Raw genomic sequence first — 21764 nt, forward strand, 5'->3', positions numbered from 1 at the left:
CATCTGACCACAACACTTTCACCCAGTTCTCCTCTGAATCATTCAGATGTTCATTGGCAAATTTCAGACGGGCCTGTATATGTGCTTTGTTGAGCAGGGGGACCTTGTGGGCGCTGCAGGATTTCAGTCCTTCACGGCGTAGTGTGTTACCAATTGTTTTCTTGGTGACTATGGTCCCAGCTGCCTTGAGATCATTGACAAGATCCTCCCGTGTAGTTCTGGGCTGATTCCTCACCGTTCTCATGATCATTGCAACTCTACGAGGTGAGATCTTGCATGGAGCTCCAGGCTGAGGGAGATTGACAGTTATTTTGTGTTTCTTCCATTTGCGAATAATCGCACCAACTGTTGTCACCTTCTTACCAAGCTGCTTGGCGATGGTCTTGTAGCCCATTCCAGCCTTGTGTAGGTCCACAGTCTTGTCACTGACATCCTTGGAGAGCTCTTTGGTCTTGGCCATGGTGGAGAGTTCGGAATCAGATTGATTGTTTGCTTCTGTGGACAGGTGTCTTTTATACAGGTAACAAGCTGAGATTAGGAGCAAAGAGGAGTGGGACAAAATCCCTCCTGAGATGTGTGCAAACCTGGTGGCCAACTAAAAGAAACATCTGACCTCTGTGATTGCCACCAAGTACTAAGTCATGTTTTGCAGAGGGGTCAAATACTTATTTCCCTCATTAAAATGCAAATCAATTCATAACATTTTTGACATGCGTTTTTCTGGATTTTTGTTGTTGTTATTCTGTCTCTCACTGTTCAAATAAACCTACCATAAAAATCATAGACTTATCATGTCTTTGTCAGTGGGCAAACGTACAAAATCAGCAGGGGATCAAATACTTTTTTCCCACACTGTACTTCTCGCATTCCTCTGGGAATGACAGTGTTTCGGACTGAGGACGTTGAAAATATTTTTATGAAATGATGTGGGTGTAATAAGACTATGGTCTCTTATTATAATAGTCTTTGTGACTAACGAAAAATAGTTTTATTTTTACGCTTTGTTATACATGAAAGCCAAATTACACACTTTTATACATGTCAGGTAAAATTGTCATCCTTCATGAATAATTTCAAGTGCAATTTTGAAATTGGATAGGCTATAACTGAAATGTATTGAAAACACAGGCAAAATTGAGTATGCTTACACCATGATAAAAAGTAATTAGGTTAATGTGAAGTGTGCCAGGTGTGCTGAATTCTCCTGAACATAACCAGTGAATGATGATACCCAATATAAGCTAAACCATTATGTACATGTGATGTAAATAGATTAAAATAGAAATACCAAAATACAGAAGACAGGAGCATGAGATCGCCATTGTTTGACAGACTCAACTTATTGAAAACACAGGCAGCATTGAGTATTGAGTATTCTTACATCATGATAAAAAGAACCTAGGTTACTCTTGGGCTCATAGAAGGCATTTTTATCCACAATGTTAACAAACACTCAGAGCAGACACATTTGGATTGGTAGCGTGAAACTGCCTCAGTGCCATGCTGTTGGCGTAGATCATGTCCGAGTTCTCATACAGGGCCTCTTGCATCATCTTCTCTTTGGGCTGCAGAGAATCCATGATGCATTGGTGCAGGAAAATATACTGCGACTGAAAGAGTGTAAATGGCAAGGATAAGCCACAAATTTAGCCTCATGAGTCATATATTAATTTTTAATCAAACCTTTAGTCAATCAAAAGATATTGCCTATGTTTTAGGGTAGTATCTGGTGTTGATCAGGTGATCATCTGTATTAGGCTAACTCAGGCCTTACCTCTGTCTGAATCATGAGCGGTCGACTCAGCCTCATCTTGTGCAAAAAGGCAGCGATGCCGACTGCCCTCTCCCTCTCCAGCTGTTGTAGTATCACGTCCAGAGCAATGATGGTGCCTGTCCTCCCCACGCCAGCACTGAGGGACAGAGTAATATACATTGCATTCGGAAAGTATTCAGACCCTTTCCCTTTTTCCACATTTTGTTATGTTACAGCCTTATTCAAAAATGTATTAAAACAGAAAAATACACTAAATACCCCATAATGACTAAGCGAAAATAGGTTTTTTGATATTTTTGCAAATGTATTAAAAATAAAAAACTGAAATACCTTATTTACATAAGAATTCAGACCCTTTGCTATAAAACTCGAAATTGAGCTGAGGTGCAACCTGTTTCCATTGATCATCTTCGAGATGTTTCTACAACTTGATTAGAGTCCACCTGTGGTAAACTCAATTGATTGTACATGATTTGGAAAGGGACACACCTGTCTATATTAGGTCCCACAGTTGACAGTGCATGTCAGAGCAAGAACCAAGCCATGAGGTCGAAGGAATTGTCCATAGAGCGCCGAGATAGGATTGTGTCGAGGCACAGATCTGGGGAAGGGTACCAAAACATTTCAGCAGCATTGAAGGTCCCCAAGAACACAGTGCCCTCCATCATTCTTAAATGGAAGAAGTTTGGAACCACCAAGACTCTTCCTAGAGCTGGCCGCTCGGCTAAACTGAGCAATCGGGGGAGAAGGGCCTTGGTCAGGGAGTTGACCAAGAACCAGATGGTCAATCTGACAGAGCTCCAGAGTTCCTATGTTTAGATGGGAGAACCTTCCAGAAGGACAACCATCTCTGCAGCACTCCACCAATCAGGCTTTTATGGTGGAGTGGCCATACGGAAGCCACTCCTCAGTAAAAGGCACATGACAGCCCGCTTGGAGTTAGCCAAAAGGCACCCAAGGAACTCAGACCATGAGAAACAAGATTCTCTGGTCTGATAAAAGCAAGATTGAACTCTTTGGCCTGAATGCCAAGCGTCACTTCTGGAGGAAACCTGGCACCATCCCTACGGTGAATCATGGTGGTGGCAGCATCATGCTGTGGGGATTTCTTTCAGCGGCAGGGACTGGGAGACTAGGCAGGATCGAGGGAAAGATGAACGGAGCAAATTACAGAGAGATCCTTGATGAATACCTGCTCCAGAGCGCTCATGACCTCAGACTGGGGCGAAGGTTCACCTTCCAACAGGACAACGACCCTAAGCACACAGCTAAGACTACGCAGGAGAGGCTTCTAGACAAGTCTCTGAATGTCCTTGAGTGGTCCAGCCCGGACTTGAACCCGATCGAACATCTCTGGAGAGACCTGAAAGTAGCTGTGCAGCTACGCTCCCCATCCAACCTGACAGAGCTTGAGAGGATCTGCAGAGAAGAATTGGAGAAACTCTCTAAATACAGGTGTGCCAAGCTTGTAGCGTCATACCCAAGAAGACACAAGGCTGTAATCGCTGCCAAAGGTACTTCAACTACGTACTGACTAAAGGGTCTGAATGCTTAAGTACATTTGAAATTTCAGGGTTTTTTTTTAAATTAATTTGCAAAAAATTCCAAAAACCTTTTTTTTCTTTGTCATTATGAGGTATTGTGTGTAGATTTATTAGGGGGGAAAACAATTACATCTATTTTAGAATAAGGCTGTAACGTAACAAAATGTGGAAAAAGTCCAGGGGTCTGAATAATTTCCGAATACACTGTACAGCATGTTAAAATAGAGCACAGAATAATCCTGTTCAAGGAAGAGACAAACTGAAACTAGGCCTATACTTCAACAAACACCTCACTTATTGGTTAACGTTGCATTCCTGGAACACCTCAATAGGGTTGCCACCATAGAGATCCTATCAAATTACTAGGGGACGTCATAAACCCCCAAAGTTCCAGAAGCGGTTTAAAATGGCAGCCATATTGGTCAGGGAGAAATCCAAACCAGTCTAATTGGAATGAATGGCAGTAGAGACATAATCCTGATTTTACTTAGGCAGGAAAATAAAAGTAAGGCATGCGATATATCAGAAATTGTGTAATATAATTATTGTCAAACAAAAATATTGTCATATAACTATAAATACAGTGTATACAACGTTTCTGTATAAATAGCCTCTAAAATATATGTAAACAGACCATAAATATCAACATTTTTGTTTTCTTGGAAAACCGTGAGTGATATTATATGATACAATATCAGACTTGTTGCATTTACAACTTGTCTAAGTCCTATCATCAACTGATTTCAGCCAGTGTATGGCTGTGGATTGACTGCATTGTTTGAATGGAATGTTGGCATATAGGTTGTTATCATTAAAACGTCACAAGATGCAGAGCGTTCGATTTGTCTGCCCCTTGATCCCCAGCTCCGCTAAAACCATTGACAACTGTGTGCTGTTTTCAAGGGATTGTTAAATAAATGTTAACTATTTGGTTGTAATATCATCACCTCTATGCAAAACAATTGCGCACATTTAGCTCTATCATCAGAGTTACATAGCAAGTAACTGTATGCTTTTCATGATCAGTAAACATCAATAGCTTTACGATATCTCCCAATATTGTATGAAAAATGTATGCACTCGCTAACTGTAAGTCGCGCTGGATAAGAGCGTCTGCTAAATGACTTAAATGTAAATGTAAATATTGGCCACCATTAATTGGATATTTGAGTGATATAAAATAAAATACCTGCATGGTATGGTTTAGGTTAATTTCCCATCCTTTGTGGGCTCTGCCTGTCAAGCAGCAGAAGGGCGCATTTGCCGATGTACTGTTAGCTGATAATGTTTACTTTGCAAGCTACCAGTAGAAATGTTGTACAGTTGGCTAAACATAGTGGTAAGTAGACTTAATGTACTTTTTTCTCCAACCAACGTAGGCCTACCTAGTGAAGTTAGCTATCTATCCCCTTTTCAACATTGTTTTTAAGTGTTTAATCAAGATTGCTGCTGACAGTCCTAATAGGCTACATTGATTTATGGACCATGTCAAATTGGCTAGCTAGCTAGCTAATAACAGATCACATCAATACGGCTAGTTAACAAGCTAACTTTCAGGGGATTGACTAGATGGCTATATCCAAATATTGTTTGATTTGCTTGCCATCTATAGTGGTGATGACAGAAGTGCGACTGACTTTACCAGGATGAGGACTTGCCGATATCAAGCTCTTTCCAAAAGCCTAATCTCTGATGAAGCAAGCTAAATGGCACATGTTGTTTGCTTTGCTAGCTAGCTAGCTACATGCCAAATGGATAGGCTACCCTCACATATCTGAAATTACATGATCAATTGATGTTTACTGATCATGAAAAGCATGCAGTTACTTGCTGTATAACTATGATGATAAAGCTACATGTGGAAAATAATTGGAAATGTGTAGTTCTGACTATGCTCTTCAAGAGGTGATGATGTTAAAGTAACATTTATTTAACAATCTCTTGAAAACCGCATGTAGCTAGTTGTCAATTGTTTTAGCGGAGCTGGGGGCTCCTTGCCAAATTAAAATGCTCTGCATGTATTGTGGCGTTTTATTGATAACAACCTGTTGGCAGTTAATTTGATAAATGTATGGAATCATTCCTCTAAAACTGTCTGGCTAGCTAGCTAACATACAGTGCAGATAAAATATTCAAATTCATTATTTTACATTATCTTATCACAGCACTGGCCAAAATGGCTGACCTTTATCCCATCATAAGAAGGTTCATGTCCATTCGAGTATTCTAATTCCTAATTATATGGTTGCCATATGTACAGCCCTATCTATCCCTATTTTGCATTCTCTGTATAGAGTAATGGCTGGGTGTTGTCAGTACTGTAACATTACCTGCAGTGCACCACAGTGGGTCCACTGTCCTCCTGGCTCTCTATGTGCTGCCGGACCAGCCCTCTGAACTGGATCAGAGTCATTGTCCCCTCTGGGACTCCGTGGTCTGGCCAGGCCGTGAAGTGGAAGTGTTTCACAAGGCGATCCTCAGATGTGTCTCTCTGAAAGAAAGAGAAGAATTTCAACTAGTGGCAGAGGCGACATTCACACAGGTAAATTGTATTGTATTGTAAGCAGGGCACGCACTAAAAACCTTGTCTAGGGTTGTGTTCATAAGAGAGAAAATGTTTTGCAATGGATTTTAGTTTCCAAAACGATTTGCTATATGCGTGCCCTACTTAAAACGTCCCAGGTTTCATATGAGGAGATAAAGCATAGTGCTCACATTTTTCACCACAAACTCCCGCAGTGTCCAGTTGGTTTCTCTCTTCTCGGATGTGACTGTGACCAACAGGTCTCCGTACAGGCTCGGGGTGTAGTCCAGAGGCCAGTACTGCTCACATTTAGTCTAAGAGAGAGACAGCCATGGAGACTAGGCAATTTAATCAATAGAAATACAGTAAATATAATCTTATCTGTCAAATTGCCATGGTCTGAGGGGGTTTGCCCATTCTAGTTATTCTATTTATATGACTACATCACTGTTTATCTGTGATATCCCCACATTCTCCACACAAAACCACACATAATGCAAAGCACATTAAAGACACACAGGACTCACCCTCCCTCTTTCGGTGCAGTTGGTTACCATGACCACGCCCTTTACCCTTTGCTCCCAGATCATTCTCCAGAAGTCTTTGATGGTGGCGGGCAGGGGACCCTGTGTAGCGATGTACTGTCTGCTGTTACCGTAGCCCTGAAACAGAAAGCATCATGGTTAACAAAACACACCTATTGTATTTATAGTAATTTAAAATGACTCATATGGTTCACTAATCAATATATCACAGCCACAACTTGTGTAAACATTTATAGGTGTATGTAGTCCTTTTAAGGCATCATATTAATCAGCGATATCGTGCTATTATTACATTATGACATTTATAATTGACATAAAGAGTTTTGTTGGGAAGTATTGAAGCCCGTTTAGCGGCAACTGCCAGTAACTACTGAACAAAACTATATGCAACATGTAAAGTGTTGGTCCCTTGTTTCATGAGCTGAAATAAAAGATCCAAGAAATGTTCCATACGCACAAAACACATATTTCTCTCAAATGTTGTCCTTTGCCAAGTAATCCATCCACCTGACAGGAAGGTGATTAAACAGCATGATCATTACACAGGTGCACCTTGTGCTGGGGACAATAAAAGGCCACTCTAAAATGTGCAGTTTTGTCACACAACACAATACCACAGATGTCTCAAGTTTTGAGGTAGCGTGCAATTGGCTTGCTGACTGCAGGAATGTCCACCAGAGCTGTTGCCAGAGAATTTAATGTTAATTTCTCTACCAACGTCATTTTATACAATTTAGTGTACATCCAACAGGCCTCACAACCGCAGACTAGGGCTGTGGCGGTCATGAAATTTTGTCAGCCGGTGATTGTCAAGCAAGTAGCTGCCAGTCTCATGGTAATTGACCATTAATTAACATAAACACATTTAGCATCTCCTGGCTTCCATGCATAGCCTACAAGCCAGTGATGCAGGCCTTTGGAACATCTACATTTAAAAAGTATAATACATCTATGTAATATAGCCTACATCATCACAATAAATCCATTATTTATTTTAGACAGGTCTAAAGAAACATGATATGAAGAAAATGTAGTCTATTTCAGAAGAACATAATAGCATACTCTGAGTTGTCCTTATGTTAGGCCCTGATCTGGCTATGCCATATGAGTGTGGTTTACACTAGTTCATTTAGCAGACAAGATTTGCTTAGAATTCCATTGCATTATTTTATATTATTTTATAGTATGAAGAATACAATTGAACATAGCTGAATAAAATAGAAAGGATATTTTCTCCAAACGATTTGAGGGAGTGCACACATGCGGCTATTCTGCAGTTAACAAAGAAACAGGTACAGGTTATTTATGTAACTTTAGTTGTGATACAAATGTTGGTATATATGTTTTGATTTTTAATACATTCTAAGGCTGCATGATGTGACTCTAATGATGATTTGAAAAAAGTTGCATGAAAGGCATGAGCTCTGCTTTGTTTTTTTGCACAGGCTGTACACACTTCATCAGTCTCTCATTCACAATTTGAGAAGCACTTGATAATGCCACGAATTTCCCGGCTGCATCCCCTTTGTCTGGCCGTAATGCCCCCTAAACAAATCTATACCTTTTGCGGTCAGTGGCCGTTGTGCCCTTCGGCTGAATATAATAATTATAATTCCCTTCTCCCGGCTGCGTGCCGAAGCACCTCTCACTCACATGGCTCTCAGTAACCATGATCGGGTCTTTCTCACAGGCTACAAGTGAAGACAGACACATCAGGGACGCAACTGCGCGCGTCCTTATCCAATTCCGAGGCACATATTGAAGATATTACAAGAGCTGTCCACATTTACTTTTCGGCAGCCAACAAGATGAATAGGCCTAACGAACAGCAAAAGCACTAGCCTATGTCAATCTACTATCCCCGTAGTACAAAAGTTGACCTATTCTATTCCGTGTGAGAAATAAATATTCCAAACATAGTCTGGGACAGTTGTGGGATGCGATAGATCCCAAATTAATAAAACCACTAGCATCAAAAAGCCTGTTTTAAGCAATGAGCCTGACTCAACAGATGAGAACATTTAGCTTAAAATGTTGATAAATATTAGTCTATTTCTTAACATTATAAGCTCAGCAATGCGCACACGGCAGTAGGCTATAAGCGTAAATGTTCCATTAGAAAACACCATTCTCAAAAGTGACCGTAAATGCGATTATTCATGTAATGCTTTTATTATAAAGGTGCATTTTTATGGTGACAATTATCTTCCCCAAACTTGAAACTCATGCGCTGCATATGTATGCCAGTTAGACTACACCAATTGTAAAGCGGATTAATGTGCTTCATTTTAAGAAGTTATTTGGCCACTTTAGTTGTGCTACAAACCTTATCAAAACATATAGGCCTATGGGCTAGGCTACATGAGGTGTGCGACTATGATTTGAAAAAGTCACTCACAAAAAGCATGCGCTGTTTGCCTTAAGCTGGGCATCATCAAGTGATAATATATCAGTCACAAGTGATAGGCTAATATTGTCACCCATCACACTATTCTTGATTTAATCTTGTCTTTACATATACTAAATAATATGTGTGAAATTTGTTTTGATTTAGAATGGACCATTATCATGCACCTGTCTCGAAACGGGCAGTTGAAAAAAATACGTAATCTATGCACTTAAATAGCGAACGGAGGATGCTTTTCTCGTGGTTCATTTGAATGCCAGCCAGGTAGGCTATACTCCTGTTTTAAAGAGAAGCAATGTGCTTAATATTAGGAAAGTTAAGAAATAAATATAGTAGCCCTAGCTTATAGAAACCTGATGGGATCCTCCTGTTTTTAATAGAGGCCATCCCTCTGTTTTCTCATGCAATTGCATAGCCTATAGAAATGTTGCACAACATGAGCTCATGGGCTCTCATGAAGTGTTTGTTTATATTTTCCATCACATTTGCATTGATGTCGGAGTGATTAGCGGGACAATAGAGTGCTGAGTATCAGGCAAGTTTGGTAGGCTACTAAGGACCATCAGCAGCATCAGAGCTTGGAGAAGCCTAATTACTGTGACTAAACGGTCATGTGGAATTTGACTGCCATTATGACCGCCGCTGTGGCGGTAATACGGTCACCGTATTACCGCAGACCACGTGTAACCACGCCAGCCCAGGATCTCCACATCCGGCTCCTTCACCTGCGGGATCGTCTGAGACCAGCCACCCAGACTGCTGATGAAACAGAGGAGTATTTATGTCTGCAATAAAGCCTTTTTGGGGAATAACTCAGCTCTCATCTGAAAGCTCTCATCAAGGCAAAGGGTAGCTACTTTGAAGAATCTCAAATATAAAATATATTTTGATTTGTTTAACACTTTTTTGGTTACTACATGATTCCATATGTGTTATTTCATAGTTTTGATGTCTTCACTATTATTCTACAATGTAGAAAATAGTAAAAATAAAGAAAAAGCCTTGAATGAGTAGGTGTGTCCAAACTTTTGACTGGTAGTGTATAAATATATATATATATATATATATATATATATATATATATATATTCATATTTCGATTGGCTGGGCCTTGCTGGATCTCCCATGTGGGTGGGCCTATGCCCTTCCAGGCCCACCCATGGCTGCGCCCCTGCCCAGTCATGTGAAAATCCATAAATTAGGGCCTAATTTATTTATTTCAATTGACTGATTTCCTTATATGAACTGTAACTCACTAAAATCGTTGAAATTGTTGCATTTTGCATTTATGTTTTTGTTCAGTATATTATAATATTATAACAATTGTACCTTTGGTGTTACGCAATGTTTATTTGTTTACCATGGGGGGGGGGGGGGGTAAATTCCTAGCCAAACCTTTTCCATAAGTAAGCCTTTTAAAGTAGGCTATCAAGGTTTATGTCAGTATAGTAGATCAGTCTAGTACTTTTTAGAGGTGCAGTCACAGTAGGAATACCTGTGTAGGATCTCTAGGATTGATATGGACAGTGATCTGTATAAGGAAATCTGAGACTTACATGCTGCTGTACTTACTGGCATGTAATTCGCATTTATGTAGTCAGAGCTCATGTCGTGGTTTATCGTGGTTAGCTTCACCCGACACCAGTCATCTGGAGAGAGAGAGAGAAGATTTAAAATGACTAATGAGTTTTGTCCCATCAAACTTTACTTTGGAGAATATAACCCACAAAACCTCAAACTGTATAAAATCTGCAGGTGGGGTGTTTAGGCCAACGCCATCAGATTCCAGACATAGTTATCTGATCCACCCTATTATACTTGGTCAATTGGCTGACACAAAGTTCAACTGTTGCAAAGAATTCCACAACTGTATGTTGTTCATATGATGTGTAGAAATAGCAGCCAGAGTACACTTACATGGCAGCACATTGGTGAAGCGGTTCTTGTTCTTGTTCTCCTCCAGAAGGGCTGCTCTTTGAGTCTGCTCTGTGCCAACAGGGATGAAGTCCTGCATACAGATATAAAGCATAGATTGAGCATATTGTATAGAAAAACGAATTAATGTTAACATACTCCAATTAGTCGTCTGAAGGCTTATGCACAGACACACAGATGGATTACAAGATGACAAAACAGGCCTATACATCCATTCTGATACTGTAATCACACTCACAGGGAAAACAACATTGGACAATCGTCCAGCTACTTTGCATTACCAACTGTTATATAGGCTATTACAGTTGTACAACTTGCACCTCCAGACTTACCGTAGTTGTGCCGCCGAGCATCATGGGAGTTATGTGTGTTGAAATGAGCACGTTCATATACATGGTTAAACTGAATTCCTGTCTCTCATATCATCATTATTGAATTGTTGTGAAGATGTGGTTATGAAACACACGAGACATAACACCAACACCAGGATAAAACAAACAGAAGAGCAAGCATGGTTTCCTCATTGCTACCTGATACTCCTCACTGAATTGTCTGTTGGTGTCAGCGCTCATTCTGTAGTAGTGGTCTGAAAACTTCCACACTGGAATCGCTCTGGAGAAAATAGAAAATACACTTAAAGGTATGTTCTGAGTTGATATTTCATTTGTTACGGTAATAGACATGTGATAATGTCTAACGCATGCTTAATTGGCCTTAAAATACACTCTTAGAAAAAAAGGTACAACCCTTTTGGGTTCCACAAAGAACCCGTTCCATTCCGATTGGAAGTGATGCAGACAATTACATTGATGGAAGTTACAATCTTTCTGCAATATTAAAGCTGATCTAGCTCATTTTTTTTTTCATATTTTTTTTTTTACCGTTCCACAGACGGTTCTACTTGGAACCCAAAAGGGTTCTACCTGAAACCAAAAAGGGTTCTACATGGAACAAAAAGGGGTTCTCCAATGGGGACAGCCGAATAACCCTTTTGGAACCCTTTTTTTCTAGTGTACATAGACTAGTTGCTATTTGGATACCCTTAAATCTAGCCTATATAGATATTTTGTCTTAACTTTTAAGATAAAAGTAAATGGTTGAGTTTAAAGGGGCAATCTGCAGCTGCTACATCCATATTTGGACTTAATGATATATACTCATTGATTCTTGAAGAATATTAATGCCTCATCAGCTAAATTCAACTGTCGTACCACATCAGAACCCAACATAAGCATTTTTTTACTGTAGCTCAGTCGGTAGAGCATTGTGCTTACAACGCCAGGATAGTGGGTTTGATTCCCGGGACAACCGCTACTTGAAATGTATGAACACATGACTGTAAATCGCTTTGGATAAAAGTGTCTGCTAAATGGCATATGAATATATTGTATATTATATACAGTGCATTCGGGAAGTATTCAGACCCCTTGACTTTTTCCACATTTTGTTACGTTACAGCCTTATTCTGAAATTGATTAAATTATTAATTTTTCTCATCAATCTACACACAATACTCCATAATGACAAAGCGAAAACAGGTTTTTAGAAATGTTTGCAAATGTATAAAATAAAAAAAACAGAAATACCTTAGCCACTCCACAGTAAAAGGCACGACAGCCCGCATGGAGTATGTCAAAAGGCACCTAAAGGACTCTCAGACCATGAGAAACAAGATTCTCTGGTCTGATGAAACCAAGATTGAACTCTTTGGCCTGAATGCCAAGTGTGACATCTGGAGGAAACCTGGCACCATCCCTACGGCGAAGAATGGTGGCAGCATCATGCTGTGGGGATGTTTTTCAGCGGCAAGGACTGGGAGACTAGTCAGGATCAAGAGAAAGATGAATGGAGCAAAGAGATCCTTGATGAAAACTTGCTCCAGTGCACTCAGGACCTCAGACCAACAGGACAACAACCCTAAGCACACAGCCAAGACAACGCAGCAGTGCCTTCGGGAACAGTCTCTGAATGTCCTTGAGCGACGCTCCCCATCCAACCTGACAGAGCTTGACAGGATCTGCAGAGAAGAATGGGAGAAACTCCCCAAATACAAGTGTGCCAAGCTTGTAGTGTCATACCCAAGAAGACTCGAGGCTGTAATCGCTGCCAAAGGTGCTTCAACAATGTACTGAGTAAAGGGTCTGAATACTTATGTAAATGTGATTTTACAGTTTTTTATTTTTTATACATTTGTTTTTGCTTTGTCATTATGGGGTATTGGGTGTAGATTGATGAGGGGGGAAAACTATTTAATCCATTTTAGAATAAAGCTGTAATGTAACAAAATGTGGAAAAAGTCAAGGGGTGTGAATACTTTTCGAATGCACTGTATAAACACTGGATAGCCTCAAAACATAATGCGTATACCATGGATGGTCAGTCCTTGCATCCATCGCTCTGTCTATGAATGTGAGAGTGGTTACATTTCTCCAGCGCCATCCCTCGGCTTTTTACCAAAAAAGTGGTGGGGTGTCGCTTTGTTATTATTGGAACTGTGGATTGCCCCTTTAAGGCTAAGTCTGACTCTTAAATACTGTAAATAAACTGTATATATACTTGAATTTTTCGCCGGCTAGTTTGGATTCCACAAACAACGAGTTGAGCCGGCTATGGGAAAAGGAAAAAGAAAGACATTGATTATTGATTCCAAATGGTTTCCATATCTAAGATCATTAAAGGTAGCAGCACCAACCTGAACATTTCTGGCTTCCAACGCCAAATGAAGAAACCCAGACAAACCAGGAGGCAGAGTACCAGCACAACCATGACTGACCATGCAATGACCCCTACAGAGAAGAAACCTGGGCTTAGCATGAGCGCATAGAGCATGACATATTAATAACTAGGTTATAGGCCTACTTATAAACATCACATAAGAGTGATCATCATAATAGAGACAATGGGCTGTTCTTCCAAGGATACTAAGCAACATAAGTCTACTGACAATCACGCATGTAGTATCAACAGATAATGTAAAACAGTATCTACTGCCAGATCCCGCATAGGGGGAGAGACGCGGAAGCCCAGCTAGCCTAGCTGGCTCGGCAGTCTCAAATGGAGGTCGCTATTGAACGTTTCCAGCGGCGCTGCAGGAGCTGTGTTTACTTTGCTTTATTCCGGGACAATGTGGACTGCGCTGAATTTCAATGTAGCAACTGCTTGCTTGCGGAGGACTACAGGGGTGAAGTGGCTACTCTTAGCATGCAAGTAGCAAACCTACACAAGCTACTGGGGAATCCACGCCTGCCTACTTTTTCTTTTTCTTCCACCCCAGTAGCCGGACGCCGCTCTGGTCTGGTGGAAGTGTCGCCGCTGTGTCGGCACTCCACAGCCGACTGGCCGGTGCTCAGCAGGGACCCATCCCCGAAGGGGTCTCCCCCTTCCCTGGAGAACGGAGCTGTTCTTGATCCAACCAACCAGCCATGGAGATACGTCACTCGCTGTGGAAAATCGAAAAAGGCATCCTCTGGCAACTTGGTCTCCTTCGAGATGTTAAGCCCGGACCTGACACAGACCAGAAACGGCTTTGCCGCCCTGGATCCAGAGGTTGCGGTGCCTTCTTCCTTAGGGGCTTCCCATTCAAGATCGGATCCGGAGGTACCTGCGTCTTCGTCCTCTGTTCTGTCTCCCTCTCTGGTGGCTTCTAACTCAGGTTCAGCTCCTCAGAGCCCCCCCATCAGACAATGAGGCTGCCTGAGAGACCGGCCCATTCAACATCACCAGCTGTCATCATCGGCAGCTCTATGGTGAGAAACAACTCAGTTCCCAATGCAAAAACCCTGTGCTACACAGGAGCACGAGTACAGGACATCACAAGGCTGCTTCCGACTGTTCTACGACAGATACCGGGAGCTGACTCTGTCATAGTCCATGTAAGGTCAAACAAAATCAGGAAAGCTAGCTCGGAACATCTGAAAATTGATTATAAAGAACTGATTTTAGCATTAACCTCTACGGGATCGGTGTCCCTTATACAGGACGGTTGCTGCTCAATATGCGATATGTGACTAGAATGGTGTTGTAAACAACAGACAACTTTCCGGGACATAGACATGTCTTATACAGTGAGGGAAAAAAGTATTTGATCCCCTGCTGATTTTGTACGTTTGCCCACTGACAAAGAAATGATCCGTCTATAATTTTAATGGTAGGTTTATTTGAACAGTGAGAGACAGAATAACAACAAAAAAATCATAAAATGTCAAAAATGTTATAAATTGATTTGCATTTTAATGAGGGAAATACGTTTTTGACCCCCTCTCAATCAGAAAGATTTCTGGCTCCCAGGTGTCCTTTATACAGGTAACAAGCTGAGATTAGGAGCACACTCATAAAGGGAGTGCTCCTAATCTCAGCTTGTTACCTGTATAAAAGACACCTCTCCACAGAAGCAATCAATCAATCAGATTCCAAACTCTCCACCATGGCCAAGACCAAAGAGCTCTCCAAGGATGTCAAGGACAAGATTGTAGACCTACACAAGGCTGGAATGGGCTACAAGACCATCGCCAAGCAGCTTGGTGAGAAGGTGACAACAGTTGGTGCGATTATTCGCAAATGGAAGAAACACAAAAGAACTGTCAATCTCCCTCGGCCTGGGGCTCCATGCAAGATCTCACCTTGTGGAGTTGCAATGAACATGAGAACGGTGATGAATCAGCCCAGAACTACATGGGAGGATCATGTCAATGATCTCAAGGCAGCTGGGACCATAGAAAGCCAAGAAAACAATTGGTAACACATTACGCCGTGAAGGACTGAAATCCTGCAGCGCCCGCAAGGTCCCCTGCTCAAGAAAGCACATATACAGGCCCTTCTGAAGTTTGCCAATGAACATCTGAATGATTCAGAGGAGAACTGGGTGAAAGTGTTGTGGTCAGATGAGACCAAAATCGAGCTCTTTGGCATCAACTCAACTCTCCGTGTTTGGAGGAGGAGGAATGCTGTCTATGACCCCAAGAACACCATCCCCACCGTCAAACATGGAGGTGGAAACATTATGCTTTGGGGGTGTTATTCTGCTAAGGGGACAGGACATCTTCACCGCACCAAAGGGACGATGGACGGGGCCATGTACCGTCAAATCTTGGGTGAGAACCTCCTTCCCTCAGCCAGGGCATTGAAAATGGGTCGTGGATGGGTATTCCAGCATGACAATGACCCAAAACACATGGCCAAGGCAACAAAGGAGTGGCTCAAGAAGAAGCACATTAAGGTCCTGGAGTGGCCTAGCCAGTCTCCAGACCTTAATCCCATAGGAAATCTGTGGAGGGAGCTGAACGTTCGAGTTGCCAAACGTCAGGCTCGAAACCTTAATGACTTGGAGAAGATCTGCAAAGAGGAGTGGGACAAAATCCCTCCTGAGATGTGTGCAAAACTGGTGCCCAACTACAAGAAACGTCTGACCTCTGTGATTGCCAACAAGGGTTTTTCTACCAAGTACTAAGTAATGTTTTGCAGAGGGGTCAAATACATATTTCCCTCATTAAAATGCAAATCAATTCATAACATTTTTGACATGCGTTTTTCTGGAGTTATTCTGTCTCTCACTGTTCAAATAAACCTACCATTAAAATGATAGACTGATCATGTCTTTGTCAGTGGGCAAACGTACAAAATCAGCAGGGGATCAAATACTTTTTTTCCCTCACTGTATGGGCAGAAAGCATAAAATTATTGTTAATCTAACTTCATTGTCCAATTTACAGTAGCTATTACAGCTAAAAAATACCATGCTATTGTTTGAGAATAGTGCACAACAACAAAACACTTTTATCACGGCAACTGGTTGGTACATTCACCTCTGAAAGTATATAATGTACTTACATTCAGTAATCTTGCTCTGATTTGTCAACCTGAGGGTCCCAGAGATAAAATGTAGTGTAGTTTTGTTTGAAAAATCAATTGTTATATTAAAATGTAGGAACTGGGTTCTACAGTTTGACCTCTGGCTCCACACCCACCCCACCCGGCCATCTAGATGTGTGACGGTTAGTGTCTTTTCTGTAGGGAAGCTAATGATCCATCATGTATGACATTCCTGGGAGTGTGCAAATGTCACGCCCTGACCTATAGAACTCTAGTTAGTTTGGTCAGGGTGTGCATGTTTAGTTCTAGGTTGTTGTATATCTATGTTTAGATTCTAGTTGTTTGACTTCTATGTTGGCCGGATATGATTCCCAATCAGAGGCAGCTGTCGCTCGTTGTCTCTGATTGGGGATCATACTTAAGTAGCCTGGTTGCAGTCCTTGTTTGTGGGATCTTGTTCCTGTTAGGCTGGTTGTTGTATAGCCCATAGGACTTTCACGTCACGTTGTTTTTGTATGTTTATTCTAACAAATAAACAAGTACGCCTTTCACGCTGCACCTTGGTCCGACCCGTCTCTCAATGTTCGTGACAGCAAACTTAAATTTTGTATTACCAAAGCCTTTTTTTAAATGTTCCCAATTTGGCACATTTGGGAAAACTCCTGGCAGACTTGATAAATAAAGGTTAAATAAATATAAAAAATATTGTGAAGTGATGTCATTTTTCACTGGATCAGTCTGAACCGTTGCACACACACTGCTGCCATCTAGTGGACAACATCTAAATTACATCTATAATCCTACATCAATGACTGGCCTTTCTCTTGCATTTCAAAGATCATGCAAAAATAAAATAATAGAAAACGCATGTTTTTTTTGTTTTACCAGATCTAACGTGTTATATTCTCCTACAATAATTTGAAATTTCCACAAACTTCAAAGTGTTTCCTTTCAAATGATATTAAGAATATGCATTACCTTGCTTCAGGTCCTGAGCTACAGGCAGTTAGATTTGGGTATGTCATTTTAGGGAAAAATTGAATAAAATTGTATTTTTACTTAAGTACTGTTATGCGAAAATTGAAAAAAAGGGTCCAATCCTTAAGAGGTTTAAAAGACTCCAAAACACTGCCAATCATTTCAGGTCCAGTACCATCGTTGGGCTGCGGGTGTGAAAGATTCAGCAGGCTACTGGCATTACACATCTGGCTAAAAGATTACTGTAGCTCTGCTGGAATCACTTTTATAGATAACTTTGACACCTTCTAGAAACAGAAGATACTCTACAGGAATGACGGAGTCCATCCAAATCATCTTGGCTCCTGGACTCTGTCCACGCATTTCAAGGCTGCATTGAAACAATGACTTAGCAATGACCCAAGACCAGCTCAGTTAATCCCTACCATTGTGGCAATGAGTCGTCATAATGCTGCATCAAATGTACATTATCCTAGGGGTGTTGGCAGACACAATGTAAGTAACTTAATTTATGTCCCCCTAATTGCCCTGAATACCTCTGTTGATCCTACAGCTATTGTATGCAGTAATCATGAGCCTATGAACCAGAGTTACACTGTTAGCACTGAGGTGGTGTGCCCTAGTAGGAAGACCATTGTGTGCAGCTCACTCTGCACTATCAGCTCCAATTTAAATAACATGAGCAAGTCTACTTCTGATAAGCTTCTCAGTAAAGCATTAAAAACCATCAAGCAACTCAGAAAAGTGCTAAAAATACCCCATATTAACATATGCAACCTGAGGAACAAGGTCCATGAAGTCAATAACTTGCTTGTAACAGATGACATTCATATTCTGACTATCTCTGGGGGCGGCAGGTAGCTTAGTGGTTAAGAGCGTTGTGCCAGTAACCGAAAGGTCGCTGGTTCTAATCCCCGAGCCGACTAGGTGAAAAATCTGTCGATGTGCCCTTGAGCAAGGCACTTAACCCTAATTGCTCATGTAAGTCGCTCTGGATAAGAGCGTCTGCTAAATTACTAAAATGTAAATGTGATCTCTGAAACTCACTTAGACAATACCTTTGATGATACAGTGGTAGCAATACATGTTTCTAACATCTACCGAAAATACAGAAACGCCAACGGGGGCGGTGTTGTGGTATATATTCAGAACCACATTCCTGTAAAGCTTAGAGACGATCTCATGTAAAATACTGTTGAAGTAATATGGCTACAGGTTCATCTGCCTCACCTAAAGCCCATTCTTGTAGGAAGCTGCTAAAGACCACCAAGTGCTAACAGTCAGTATCTGGATAATATGTGTGAAATGCTTGATAATGTATGTGATATCAACAGAGAAGTATATTTTCTGGGTTATTGTAAATATTGACTGGCTCTCATTAAGCTGCCCACTCAAGAAACAACTTCAAACTGTAACCAGTGCCTGCAACCTGGTTCAGGTTGTCAGTCAACTTACCAGGGTATTTACAAAAAGCACAGAAATGAAATCATCAACATGTATTGATCACATCTTACTAATGCTGCAGAAATGTGCTTTAAAGCAGTATCCAAATCCATAGGATGTAGTGATCACAATATACAGTGGGGAAAAAAAGTATTTAGTCAGCCACCAATTGTGCAAGTTCTCCCACTTAAAAAGATGAGAGAGGCCTGTAATTTTCATCATAGTTACACGTCAACTATCACAGACAAAATGAGATTTTCTTTCCAGAAAATCACATTGTAGGATTTTTTATGAATTTATTTGCAAATTATGGTGGAAAATAAGTATTTGGTCAATAACAAAAGTTTCTCAATACTTTGTTATATACCCTTTGTTGGCAATGACACAGGTCAAACGTTGTCTGTAAGTCTTCACAAGGTTTTCACACACTGTCGCTGGGCAACACAGACTTTCAACTCCCTCCAAATATTTTCTATGGGGTTGAGATCTGGAGACTGGCTAGGCCACTCCAGGACCTTGAAATGCTTCTTACGAAACCCCTGCTTCATTGCCCGGGCGGTGTGTTTGGGATCATTGTCATGCTGAAAGACCCAGCCACGTTTCATCTTCAATGCCCTTGCTGATGGAAGGAGGTTTTCACTCAAAATCTCACGATTCATGGCCCCATTCATTCTTTCCTTTACACGGATCAGTCGTCCTGGTCCCTTTGCAGAAAAACAGCCCCAAAGCATGATGTTTCCACCCCCATGCTTCACAGTAGGTATGGTGTTCTTTGGATGCAACTCAGCATTCTTTGTCCTCCAAACACGACGAGTTGAGTTTTTACCAAAAAGTTCTATTTTGGTTTCATCTGACCATATGACATTCTCCCAATCCTCTTCTGGATCATCTAAATGCACTCTAGCAAACATCAGACGGGCCTGGACATGTACTGGCTTAAGCAGGGGGACACGTCTGGCACTGCAGGATTTGAGTCCCTGGCGGCGTAGTGTGTTACTGATGGTAGGCTTTGTTACTTTGGTCCCAGCTCTCTGCAGGTCATTCACTAGGTCCCCCCGTGTGGTTCTGGGATTTTTGCTCACCGTTCTTGTGATCATTTTGACCCCACGGGGTGAGATCTTGCGTGGAGCCCCAGATCGAGGGAGATTATCAGTGGTCTTGTATGTCTTCCATTTCCTAATAATTGCTCCCACAGTTGATTTCTTCAAACCAAGCTGCTTACCTATTGCAGATTCAGTCTTCCCAGCCTGGTGCAGGTCTACCATTTTGTTTCTGGTGTCCTTTGACAGCTCTTTGGTCTTGGCCATAGTGGAGTTTGGAGTGTGACTGTTTGAGGTTGTGGACAGGTGTCTTTTATACTGATAACAAGTTCAAACAGGTGCCATTAATACAGGTAACGAGTGGAGGACAGAGGAGCCTCTTAAAGAAGAAGTTACAGGTGTCACGCCCTGGCTCTGGGGACTCTTATATGTTGAGCCAGGGTTTTAGTTTCTATGTGTAGTGTCTATGTTTTGTTTTCTATGTGTTCTTTCTAGATTATGTATTTCTGTGTTGGCCGGGGTGGTTCCCAATCGGAGGCAGCTGTGTCTTGTTGTTCTGATTGGGACCCATACTTAGGCAGCCTGTTGTGCACTTGTCATTTGTGGGATCTTGTTCCGTAAGGTTTGTTTTGGATTAACCTAGGACTTCACGTATAATTTGGTTTATTGTTTTGTTCGTGTGCGTACTAAATAAAAGATGTACGCATATAACGCTGCACCTTGGTCCACTTCATGTAACGATCTTGACAGAAGATCCCACCAAAGGAGGACCAAGCAGCGTGTCCAGGAACAGACAGCCTGGACTTGGGAGGAGATCCTGGACGGGAAGGGATCCTGGACTTGGGAAGAGATCCAGGCCGGAATGGATCGCCGTCCTTGGGAGGAGACTGTGGAGGCGCGCTACAGAGAGGAGCAGCGGCAACGCAGTGGGTACCGGCCGAGGAGGAAGCCCGAGAGACAGCCCCAAGAAAATATTTGGTGGGGGCTAAAAGGGCAGGCTCCGTGTTATGCGGAGCCACGTACTGTGCCGCGAGTGTTCCGGCACAGTCCTGTACGTCCTGTGCTAGCACCACGCACGTGTCGTGCTAAGGTGGGCATGCAGCCAGGACAGAGTGTGCAGGCTCAACGCTCGTGGCCTCCAGTACCCCTCCTCGGTCCCGTATATCCTGCGCCAGTGCCACGTGCTGTAGCGCCAGTACGAGTGCACAGCCCTGTACGTCCTGTGCTGATGCCTCACACATATTGTGTGGAAGTAGGCACCCAGGACGGGTTGTGTCAGCTCTCCGCTCCAGACCTCCAGTCCGCCTCCACAGTCCGGCCCGGCCCGTTCCGGCTCCCCGCACAAAGCCAGTGGTGCGCGTCGTCAGCCCGGTCCGGCCCGTTCCTGCTCCGCGCAACAAGCTAGTGGTGCGCGCCACCAGCCCGGTCCGGCCTGTTCCTGCTCCCCGCACCAAGCCAGTGGTGCGCGTCGTAAGCCCGGTCCGGCCCGTTCCTGCTCCCCGCACCAAGCCAGTGGTGCGCGTCGTCAGCCCGGTCCGGCCCGTTCCTTCTCCCCGCACCAAGCCAGTGGTGCACGTCGTCAGTCCGGCACGGCCCGTGCCTGTTCCACCGGTGCCTGGTCCGCTTCATGTAACGATCGTGACAACAGGTCTGTGAGAGCCAGAAATCTTGCTTGTTTGTAGGTGACCAAATACTTATTTTCCACCATAATTTGCAAATAAATTCATAAAAAATCCTACAATGTGATTTTCTGGATTTTTTTTTCTG

The 21764-nt window shown here is 42.2% G+C and overlaps 1 protein-coding gene across 3 annotated transcripts in view; it reads right to left on the reverse strand.

Annotated features, from left to right (window-relative positions):
* Positions 1–935: 935 nt before the first annotated feature.
* The window catches only part of LOC121547186 (receptor-type tyrosine-protein phosphatase H), a 32520-nt gene continuing 11691 nt past the window's right edge, over positions 936–21764 (reverse strand). For 2 of the 3 annotated variants that reach the window (XM_041858322.2, XM_041858321.2), the window contains exons 12-21: positions 13421–13514; positions 13285–13335; positions 11259–11340; positions 10711–10801; positions 10366–10442; positions 6370–6504; positions 6034–6156; positions 5649–5809; positions 1775–1910; positions 937–1610 (exon numbers count right to left, since the gene is read on the reverse strand). In XM_041858322.2, coding sequence (XP_041714256.2) covers positions 1443–1610; positions 1775–1910; positions 5649–5809; positions 6034–6156; positions 6370–6504; positions 10366–10442; positions 10711–10801; positions 11259–11340; positions 13285–13335; positions 13421–13514 — 1118 coding nt within the window. In that variant the 3' untranslated portion in view covers positions 937–1442. Of the gene's footprint in view, positions 1611–1774; positions 1911–5648; positions 5810–6033; positions 6157–6369; positions 6505–10365; positions 10443–10710; positions 10802–11258; positions 11341–13284; positions 13336–13420; positions 13515–21764 lie in introns of all 3 variants that reach the window. The other variant, XM_041858323.2, reaches the window with a different exon arrangement.

Source organism: Coregonus clupeaformis, chromosome 31, assembly GCF_020615455.1.
Source record: "Coregonus clupeaformis isolate EN_2021a chromosome 31, ASM2061545v1, whole genome shotgun sequence".
Taxonomy (NCBI): Eukaryota; Metazoa; Chordata; class Actinopteri; order Salmoniformes; family Salmonidae; genus Coregonus; species Coregonus clupeaformis.